This window comes from Schistosoma mansoni, chromosome 1 (genome assembly GCF_000237925.1).
Source record: "Schistosoma mansoni strain Puerto Rico chromosome 1, complete genome".
Taxonomy (NCBI): Eukaryota; Metazoa; Platyhelminthes; class Trematoda; order Strigeidida; family Schistosomatidae; genus Schistosoma; species Schistosoma mansoni.
The window spans coordinates 32,247,824-32,259,833 of record NC_031495.1 but is presented as its reverse complement, the minus strand read 5'-3'; the positions used below and the strand labels follow the sequence as shown (position 1 = coordinate 32,259,833).

The 12,010-nt window shown below is 32.9% G+C and overlaps 1 protein-coding gene across 1 annotated transcript; it reads right to left on the bottom strand.

The window, feature by feature from the left end:
- Positions 1-11,536: 11,536 nt before the first annotated feature.
- On the bottom strand, positions 11,537-11,695 carry Smp_200980 (uncharacterized protein; the record flags this gene model as incomplete). Its single annotated transcript, XM_018794079.1, has 1 exon — positions 11,537-11,695. One exon carries the CDS (start codon positions 11,693-11,695, stop codon positions 11,537-11,539), a length of 159 nt encoding a protein of 52 aa, XP_018648527.1.
- Positions 11,696-12,010: the final 315 nt, after the last annotated feature.

Genomic DNA, 12,010 nt, shown 5'->3' with positions numbered 1-12,010 from the left:
CTTCATGTTTCGTTATTTTGGTTTTCGAGTCAATCAAAATTCGTGGATTCTAAAAAATTTTAGGCCAGATTCTGTAGAAAGGTAATTGTACTTAATATCATGGACTAGTCCTTTTTGTGTGTTTATCACTAAAGTTCATTGTAAATAATTTTTGCATTGTCTGTGATTCTATTGTAAATGCGCACAAAATTGTAAACGTAAGACCACCTCTTTTGGCCTTTACTGTTAACCTTTTGTTCTGTCAGTGTTCCCATCCAACTAGTCAAAGTTTTAAAATATCCAACTTTGACGTTTATGTACTTAAAGTAGATTAGTAGACTTCATTTGTCAAATTTATTGGCATTTCCCAGGTATTAATGGTAGTCAACATTCCTAAATTCATTGGTAGTGAAATATATTTGAAAAAAATGTACTGGAAGTAACCAATCATAATAAACTTAATTGCTACTCATACTTGTTTCTTTGAATTAAGCCATTAGAAATCGTCTCATAATTAATATCTACCTTAAAAAGGGAATTGGGTTATCATTAACATTTTACCCTGAAATAAGAGTTAAAATTTATTTCCTAATGATGTCACATTAGCATAATATGGAAGAAAACATGTATTTGTATCATTCAAATCCTGAATAATCTTGCAGCTGGTCATTAGAAAATAAGTCAACTATCATACTGGTAAATTCTTTTATTTCTAAGTTGAAATATTATACAGTACCGAAGTAACTATTCAAGTTATGGTATAAATTAGATAATAGAAGATTATGGGACTGAAGGATTCAGTGATACATGTTAATCGCTTAGCTAATCAGATAAAAAATATATGGTTGGGTGTAAACAACTGCCGTGTAATCTATATATAATGTACAGTAACTATAGGTACATCAGTAAAATACTGGGACCAGCAATTCGTCAGTTACAACAGGACTGGGAGAACATAGAGGAAAATTTAAAATAACCATTGATCATTAATTAAGGATTACGAAGTGGGATGAACCAACCAGATAATTTTTTCAGATCTAAGTCGTGGATTAGTGTGGTTTCCCAGCGATTTTATCTGTAGTTGATCTGGTAGTCTCTTACCTATGTGAATACCTGTGTAATATTGGATATTCTCCGCGGTTTCTTTCGTTTACGAATAACCTGTAAACCCGTTTGTTATCTTTATATATATATATATATATATATACTTTCGTAAGTAAACTGAATATGTACATGAAAAGTTAATGAATAAAGTTGTAAGCAAACTTGTAACATGTTCGATGGCCTATTCAGTGGTATATGCAAACGGTAACTTCAACGTTTATTATTCAGTTCATGCTGTGATTGGAGTTTCATTTGAAATTAAATTATCATTTTGGCTCTTGGTTATGAGGTTATTGAATCATTTTCGCTGCATATGTATGTATGTATTGTTGGCCAGAATTATGTATATCAGTTATAATCTATCCATTAGCTCAACAAATAGATTAAAATCAGCAATTTTATGCACTTTATATATTTCAGTAGTGATTGGTGTGTAATCTCTATAAAATTTGCACAATGCTGTTCGGTCGTCGACTAATTATTATTATCTCGTGATACTGTGACTAATAATCAATTATGCTTTATATAATTAAGCCACATGGTTATTCGATTATTTTCTGTGCTTATGATTCGTTACGCTTTATTTATTACGCTTATTTATTGGTCATACGCTTATATTTAGTTCCTCTGTTCCTAATTAATTTGAGAGTCCTATTCTGAATATATATATATATATATATATATATATATATATATATATATATATATATATATAATGTCAGTCTTGATAAAGTACTTTGTTCTACATGAGTGCTGTTTCGGATATGTTTCTGGGACATTTCCTGTCCTGTTATTGATACGTTGAATTTATATTTGGGAAGATGATTTTAAAGTTTACCTCCTTTTAAGGGTTGAAAGCGGTTGGACACTGGGAATATTTTTCTTTATGAGATGTTAGGTGGTTAGATGTAGTTGATAGGAAACCGTGGATCTAAGCTTCATGCTATTTGGTATTCGTTAGCAAGGCGAACCTTTAAACTTTAAGAAACTAATTTTCCCTGGAGGATCCGGATTCAAATCACTCAGCTTCACGTCCTGAAACATTACTGCTAAACTATTCGAGACGCGACTGACCTTCAGAAGTGAATAGTGACCATTGCCATGTTTACTTGGTACGTTAGTGGTTATCGAATTCTTTCGATCAGGTTGCTAGACATCACCTATATTATGTTGTAATTTTGGGTGGTTGGAGGTAGTTGAATGGAAACTGTGACCTTTTCAATTCAAATCTTATTATCAATGTTTATTTTCGACTTCCTCTCTGTGATTGACCGTGGAATTTTTATGAAGAAGAAGAACATTAATATTTGTTAATTATTATCATTTTGCGTATCATATTTAATTCGTGATACTATATGACTGATCATCAAACAAATCGGTCAGCTGCAACTTTTCACTACACTTTTTTAAGGTTTCATGAAGTGATTTCCGTTTGTTTGTTTTTCTGTGAAAATATTTCTCAGTTCAGTCACTAAATTAGTTATGCTTATTAAACACTTAAAAAAGTAATTATCAATAGCATCGACGCATTCTAGGTCATTATTAATGTGCTTATTTTTGTTCCATCTCAAGTAATTTGTTATCAAAAGAAGATTAAAATATATCCTGTAAGAATTAAAGTTTAAGATTAAACTTTATTTACCAAGCAGTTAAATATTCAGGTAAAAACTGATTACGATATTGCAAATTTTATTGTTATTAATCAGTAAATCCATGTTTCAAAACCTCTTAAAACTCATTTCTTATCTACGATTCATTCTAATCTTGAATTATTTAATCAAATTGTAAGTATTTACATTTTGATGTATGAATTTTTGCGAATAGTGAGGATTAGAGCGTGATAGTGGCTTTTGGCTATCTTATGGCTAGTTTCTAAAGGTTCACTTATAGATAAGTATAGTTCATTTTGGTCTATCAATTCCTACCGTGGAATTTTAGATGACAACTATAACTGAAGTTACATAACAGATATTTAAATCTTACAGGCATGTAGAGTCGACTGATTGTAGTATAACAATATGTTGAGCTCCACTAGAACTATTTTTTCTGCAGCATAGCAGTATCTTCACTAAGCTGTTGTGTTGGGTGGTCATCCAATTTCTGATATTCATACACACGTCTCTTATATGCGGGCTCAACCTGCTAACTAAGTAAGAAAACCTAGAATGAGTAGGAAGCTTTATTAGGCTATCTCAAGTCAAAGTGTTTGGATAAACTCGTAAATATAAATTCGTCTCAACAAACTAAGCAAGGTTTTTCACCAATAGCATATATCTATGGCTTCAGAAAGTCAAGACAAATCTTGATTAACTACGTGCAACTGCCGGCATCTCTTACCAATTAGGACTGAAGTAATATATTTGCTTGGCCTAAGCTGTCATCAGACCTCATACATACAGAGTATGGCTCGGAGCCTGTCAAATAAATATATAGTAAATAAATTACGGTAATTGAATCACTAATTCAAATTCACAATTCAGTTTATTTTCATGTTATTATTAAAGTTAATTTGTTTTGTGGATTTGAAGTTGTTTTAAGTCAGTCGGATCGTTACTCTTTTTGTTTAGTTTGTCAAGATCTCACGGGATTCGAACCTGGAGCTGCCCATTTTTTAAACACTATGCTAGAATGAGACTCAAAAACAGCTAAAATGTTATGTGATCGAAGCTAAACGAGTTTAAGGTGACAGACTAGATAATATTTAAATACAAATATAAAGTGTCTATGTCTGTACAATGGTCAATTTTTGGAGATTTATATTTACTGAAAAAAATTGTATGATGGTAATCAGTGTTTTGAGTTTTTATCTTCAGGTACAGATATAGTAGTTATGGTTTGTTAGTCAAAACTTGCACATTTGATTTGTATTTTCTTTTGTTTATTCGCATTTAAAGTAACAATAATTCTCTACCAGAGAGCTGTCCCGCATAATATCTTGACTTTAAAGCGTTTTTCTGTAACTCTGTAAGACCTACATATGGATGATAACGATTGCGGTCTATCTCGTATTGGTATTTGGTTACAAAACTGAAATGGAACATTTTCCATTATGTAACGAAATAAAAAAACATTAATAGTCGAGTTTGAAGATAATTCATGCATCAGAAGTATTCATTCTATGGAGAATAGTTTTTAAAGTAACGTTAGTAGTAGCGAGAGAATGTTATAAGAGTCTAAGTGATATTGATTTTATAGGAAGTATCGGATCGATAATTCAAAATGAACTTTCTAAGTTTCAGAAATAGAAAGGTATTTTCTTTTTGAAAACGTTTGTATTATATGTCCTTTTCGTGCTTCAGAAAGTAAATTGTTCTTGTTTACTGACCGGTAGTGTTTAATAGTAATGAATTCTTTAAAGTCAAACAATGATAACACTTATTTATTTATTATTATTTATTTAAACACATAAATATTGGTACAAAGGGGCACCAGATACATATGTGTCACACAAATCTCATTTGATTTGTGTGAGGGCTGTGATACTGCCCAGGTGCCCGAACTGAAGCAGGTGGTTTTCTTAGGAGGCCACACCCGGAGCCTTTGACCTAAAGGTCTGAACCACAAGGTAGTGGAGCATCGTGAGGAGATGCAGTTCCATGGTTGCCGGTGACCAACGATTGATTCATACGCCATTTGTTCCTTCAGGATACTGGAGCCCATGTTCACCATTGGTTTGGAATCAGGGTTTTCCAACTCCCCTAGGTAGACTTTCCGTGTCCACCAACCCGGTTAAAGCGCCGGACATTCGCTTTTCGTCCTCTCAATTTCGTAAACAACACCCGTGGTGCGAGAAGGCAGTGAGTAGGACTTCCCTGTCAGAGGCTATATACGCGTGGCCATGTGAGAGCATTTCGGGAGGGAGAGCGGACTCTCCCCACTGTCGGCCGTACCAGGGCATTTGGGGGCCCTTCATAAAATAAAATTAGATTATATGATACGAAGTAAAATCAAATAGAAAATCATAATGATTTCGGTAATGAATATAAGAATAACTGTGAATTTGACCAATTGGTTATTTCATTGAACGAAATTAAAATTTTCTGTATTAATTAATTAAATAATAATTCATAAAGCAGTTCTATAATTTTTTTAATCGAAATAAAATAATTATCTATTCATTTATTTATATCGCACTAAGTTGAAATAGATTTGGATTGGTTGAAGTTAGACATTAACACCGTTGGATGCCGGCTCAGTGGTCTAAAAGTTAAATGCTCTGGCGCGGGACTGTTAGGTCCTGGGTTCAAATCTCGTGAGTGCGGGATCGTGGATGCGCACTTCTGAGGAGTCCCACAACATGACTAAACGGCCGCCCACTGCTTCGAGGTTCTCTATGGTGGTCCAGCTTCAATTGACTCATGATTTCAACTATGGAAATAGTTTTCGTCATCTTAATTTCCTTCGACGTCACAGTGATATGAATAAATAAAACTTATAAATGTTTATAGTTTAAAGATAATAGATCGTTTGACTGATTCTTATGAGAGCATATTGAATTTACTTGGGAATTTATCACACCATGACTTTAATCTACTTCGGCTTTTATCAGATTTTTGTATATTATATCATAATTCAAATAGTGAATTTATATGTTTATTCGATCGGTTCAACTAAGGGGTTGATACGACAATCCTTTTAAACCATTAGTTATTACTTCTTTAATATAAACAAGACTGATGTTCCTTAGTTATCGACCAGTGTTTCTTGATGTTCAGTTTTGGATGTTGAATAAATGTTATGCAGAAAATTTGGCCAATTATAATGTTTATCCAGTGACTATAGAGACAACTACTGTGCTTAATTAAAAACAATGCATTTAGAGGTCAAATTAAAGACAATAGCAAACATAATTCAGTCAATAATATGAGATAGACAGCTTTGTGTCAGTTATAAACCTATGATCGATGTTCTTCTGTAATTAAGTTTACCATTTTGTTAATGGTGATCTGATTGAGTCTTTTAGTAGTTTTCAGATTCTGATTTCACATCAACATCAACGTCCAGAATGTTACTGACTACTGGCAACAACCAGCCAAAGTCAGATCGGAATACAGCCTTTTAAAGGATTTAGTTAAACTTCATCAAAGGTTTGGGTGAACTATTGTTATAAACTGTTATATTTTGTGCCTGCGTGCCCTGTTAATATATAGCGTGACGATGCCGTTAATTGGAATACAGTGAATTATCGATCGGATGAGTGACACGAAACCCATACGAGCAGTCTAGGGCACTTGTCGGTCCTGCTTTCTGCCTAGCCTAGTCAGTTAAGTTAAGAACACCAATAACAGCCTCTGCAGTATGAATCATTTCAAACATACTGGGTTTGTATACCATAAAATAGAAAGTAACATTTGTACAAAATTTGGCCAAATGTGTCTGTGAATGTGGGGAACAGTAATTAATAGACTGAGGATAACTCAAGAACGGCAAATCGTATAGTAATAATCTATGGGTCAAAATGAAGCTAATAATAAAAGGGATACGAATATGAATAGTTTAGTTAGTTAACAACTATACAATAAACATATACACATAGTGCTTGTCCATAAATAATCCTCAAAAGTTACCATTCATAATTCTCTTCGGGATATAACATAAACCTAAAAGCAGAAATTAGAACGATTATTAAGTGATACTTGATTCGTTTGTCAATCCAGGAATCAATAGGTTATTTTGCTTAATCCCACTTTCACATATCTTAATTTGTAACCTTATAAGTAAAGATGAAGTGACATACATTCATAAATTTACTGGACATAATCAAGATCTCTTTTCTTTGTTTTAGAATAAACATAGAACTTTATATTGGTTGTATGCATTTAATAAAAATAGCTTCACTTAAATGTGAACTTTTTAATACCTGTGCAATACTAGGAAATACCACTGACTCTAAGACAGCATTTTTTCTTTTAGTAGGAAGCACATTGTTCTTATGCACTTGAGTTATTTTCAGTGAATTTTTTATTTATAGATAGCACATGTAAAAATCAGGTATTGAAGAAAGACCGAAATTGGATGGTAACAAACGCAGCTGCAACCCAACTTTGCTCCAACATTTTTACTTGATCGGTACCAAGGATAAAATATTTTACCCTGGATTAACTTTTCTATGTTCCAGTGAAATTAGTGATTTAGGGGCAGTCAAATAGGGATGGAAATAGAAACTACTTAATAGAATCTAACTAATATCATATGCTCACTAGTGACTGGCTCGATGAGGTATTTCCTGGAGTTCTAGTGAGAAGCAGTAACCAGTGGAGTTCAACCAGGTCTGTTGTGAGATATCAACTCACTGAAGACATTAGTGAACGGTTGCTCAACTTCGTGGATTGGTTGAAGTTAAACATTAACACCGTCGGATGCCGGCTCAGTGGTCTAGTGGTTAGGTGCTCGCGCGTGAGACTGGTAGGTCCTGGGTTCGAATCTCGCAAGGCGGGATAGTGGATACGCACTGCTGAGGAGCCCCACAATAGGGCGAAACGGCCGCCCACTGCTTCCAGGTTTTCCCTGGTGGTCTAGCTTCAATTGACTCATAATTTCAACTATATATAAATAATATTTTATCTGTAAACCAGTGAGTTGGGCTGAATAGAAAATACCAATAACTGGGTTCCATTGATGTTAGCTAGTAGTAATAACGTTGTAAAGTGCTTTTGGTATTCTGAATTTATTTATGAACTAATAAAATCACCCAACGCTTGGTTCTGTAAGTAGTTCTTCGACCGATGAGAATCTCCAATGAATGATTTTATATCTTCGTAGTTCAACAAATTCCATGTCAGAAAAAATAAAAGTGAACCATCTGTCTTCATCTTATTGACTTCTTTACTCCACTGCAATTTTAATCGAATTTATTTGGTTATATTTTCAAAGTATTTGATTACTTGAAAACGTAGAAAACTGAAATACGAAACCATTTTTATTGGAATGTTTACAATATCAAGAAAGTGATTGAAGTATTTTTTTACAGTTCTGTTAAAAATTTATCATATTTCCTCCAGTATCCCAAAATTGTAAACTAGTTTGCCATGGCATTATATAGGAATAATATATATTTCTAAAATCTCAGCGAATGAATTTGTAGTAAATCCTAAATGTAAATGTCTTACATCAACTCGGCGCTCAAATACTGTGAAACTATTCGCTCTAATTTAGACGAGAGTTCTTATATAGTTTGCCATGGGATCCTTATTTTTTTCTATTTGGAATTCATGCCATTTTTATCTGTTGTTCTCTCTCTCTCTTTATATATATATGTATATGACGGGTTATATATATAGGTTTACAAATACCATAGTGATCAGAAATTATAATACCGATTCTATCAGGTCACTTTGTATAGCTTTATAGTATGTTGTTTTCCGTTCGGTTGAACGATAAAATAAACTAGTTATTCGTTGTTTAATATTTTGGTTAATAAATTCATTACAAAGTAACTATAATATTACGGAATGTGTAATACTGTTTAGTGCACTGTTTCATAGAAGTTCGTGGGAGACTTTAATGAAGTCTAATGTTTAGTTTACTGTTCATATTAGTGAATAAACGTCCTGATACGTATTGATTAAATTATTCTTCCACTAAAGATATACCAACAGTTACAATGAAGTTTAATTAAATCAGCGACATGAAAACTTTAAATAATCTAAACAAAAAACAAATACATTTATTTATCAGTTACTAACTAGTCGAGTTATTGATATTCTAATATTTCCAGAGATGAGTCTGGAGACTTAACTTACTTACTTACGCCTGTTACTCCCAATGGATCATAGGCCGCCGACCAGCATTCTCCAACCCACTCTGTCCTGGGCCTTCTTTTCTAGTTCTATCCATTTTTTGTTCATTCTTCTCATGTCTGTCTCTATTTCTCGGCGTAATGTGTTCTTTGGTCTTCCTCTTCTCCTTTGGCCTTCAGGATTCCATGTGAGGGCTTGTCATCTGACGCAATTGGGTGATTTCCTCAAAGTGTGCCCAATCCACTTCCTCCGCTGGAATCTGGTTTGTTGTCTCTCACAGTAACTTGTTGTTGATAGTGTGTGGCCATCGAATCCGAAGTATCTTGCGTAGACTCCGCCTGTAGCTCCTCCGGGGGCTACTGCCGGTCCCAAGCCCGGGTAAAGGGGGAGGGTTGGGCATGGGGTTAGCGACCCCATCCCGTAGAAAACCAACTCGCTAAAAAAAACGCTAACCAGAAAAAATTATTCAAACCATTTAAACTCTGCTCTGGGAGTTGAAGGAATATTTATGACGTCTCATGATGAAAGCCGAGTTCCTTCAGAAGTCATGAGGCCGATGCACCTTCTAACAACCAGAACGACAATTTTCATAGACTTAACATTAACATCATTTATTAACGAGTCTCAAAGAAGACAAAAAACTCATTTCTTGTTTGATATAATCTGTCAAACAATTTGATCAAAAACAATTTTCTTTCCTTCATGTTTATTTTGATCAATAATTCGAATATTGAAAGCAAACATTATGATCAAGTTCTTTATTAGAAACATGTTTGTGTTAATCGTAGATACAATGGTTGGAGATTAGTCTATGTACAGAAATAATATTGTTAATCTGCACTATGTATAAGTAAATATTTATAATCATGTTTTTCAGAATACTATTTTAGAACAATTCAATTGAGCCATCTTTTCTCTAGACAAAAATACTTTATTATTGAAATAAATTTATGCAACTGTCTTTTTTCCAGTCCAATGAACAAAAAATGTCATTCTCAAGTAAGCTAAACAATGTGCTAACAAAATTTAAATCACAGTTCCCTTTTTTATATATATCCCTAATACATACAACGAATACCATGTGACAAATAATACGGACTGTTAAAATGAAAACTAAAGGATGAAAACACCTATCATACAGACTAAATTTCAGACATCATTAGTCAGGGAAGTGTATATACGTACATATCTATATGTATAAGCGTAAATCATTTTCATGAAAATGTACAGATTGATATAACTGTTTAAAATGGTTAGGTCTTTATCTTTAATAAATTTTTTGAATCATTCCATTTAAAATACTGGAACAAAAGAAATATGTTGTATCTTGCTTCTTTAATACATCCTGAATAAGTTATACTGAATGTGAGATATCAGGATAAAAAAAAGGGAGACAAATTAGATAACGTTGTTAAAAGTATTGAGCATAGTACACTGAAGGGTTGAGAGGCCGAAATCCTAACCAATATTCAGACTTTCTCTTATAATTCAGATGAAATTGAAAGATGAAAATACGACAGAAGATTTACTTTTGTAGTCAAGTTCATTTAACACGAACAAAGAGTGTTTATATAATGATCTCGGATTTCTGGAAGACATTAGAGGGATGACTATTTTCTTAGTACTTTAGGTCTCTGACCAATTATTTCTGTAACTAATGTAAATACGTCAACTTCTAGATAGGAATAAAGTACTAACACTACTCATCATGCTGAAGAGTGGGTTTAGGAACTGGTATAGTGTGCAGATCATTAATCACATGATGGTATATTTCTGAGCTTAATGAAACTTAAGATTGTACTTGATTGTCTCTTAAAAATTCTTTATCTCGTTGTATTATGAGGTTGCAACAAAGCTAAAATTAGCCTACATCACTTAAAATATGATTCATACACGTGTATACAACTTATCTCTGAAATATTTGGATCATCACTATACTAAACATCAGAGAACACCTTTTGTCTCTATTCGAAACTGGAATGTCTTTAAAAACGGAATATAGACTCGAAAATATGTCATATATATATATATCAGTTTAATGTCCTCTAATGGACAGTTTCATTTTCCTAAATTCCTTAAACTGACTAACCAAAAAATTTTATAAATAAAATAATCAAATTTACATTATTGTGCTAAGTTTAATCCAAAAAGTATTATCTATTTGGTTCTTTAAAAGCATTCAGATAATTTGACCAGTGTGTAAATAATAAGACGTTGGAATAGCCAAATGGATTAGCGGCCAAAAAAACCTAAACTGAGTTAGGTTGTAAAATACATATTTTCAAATAAGAATTTGTGCACTGAAGATATCTGACCAAGTTTTCTATGGAAAATACATGTAGATGAAATAACTATAACAATCTAATCAGTTATGTACACAAATAAATTTAATTACCTAGTATGATTATGTAATTATAACAAAAACAGTAAGAATTCAATGAAGATGCATTTGTTTGTATAAATCACATGTACAAGAGAAAGTGAAACGATATGCTGTCAAAACTTAAGCACAAAACTTATTAGAATGTCAGTCATCCAATTGAGAGTGTTCTAGTAAGTCATACAAAATAGAAGAAATATGTCAGATTAATATTGTCTGGTGTTATTACTGACAGTACCAGATGTAAAACATCATGTGTTCAATAATTCTCACTAACTTGTCATTAAAATAAAAAATATATATGTTTTATCATTTTGCAAACATCTGCACATATTTAAATATTATGCTTCTCAGTGAAAATATAGTAATTCTGACAAGGCAGGTAGATCTTGGAAGATACACATTCACATAGAACAAAGGACTGGAAATGTAACCATATCACCACAGGCAAATTTGTATGGATTTTTTGTTGTCTCTGATCTACGAATGACATAATAAGTATCCCTGAAGTTTTATTTAATCGCTTCGATATTTGATGATGATGTAGTTTAGTGATTAAGCTAGCCTCTGATACCTGTAGAAATTTTCAATAAATGCTATCGAAACCTCTTTGACTGTAGGTCATTCACTAGTTGTTTGACAAACTTGTCCTTAATTAGATGAATGATTTTATTTATCTGCTCTAAAGGTTATTAGATCATAGACACACTACTACCAAACATAGTAGCAGAATAGATAATCATCCAATCAGAAATGTGACACGTGGCTCTTCACTTTCTACATGTTTCTGAGATGCTTCTATTCGATG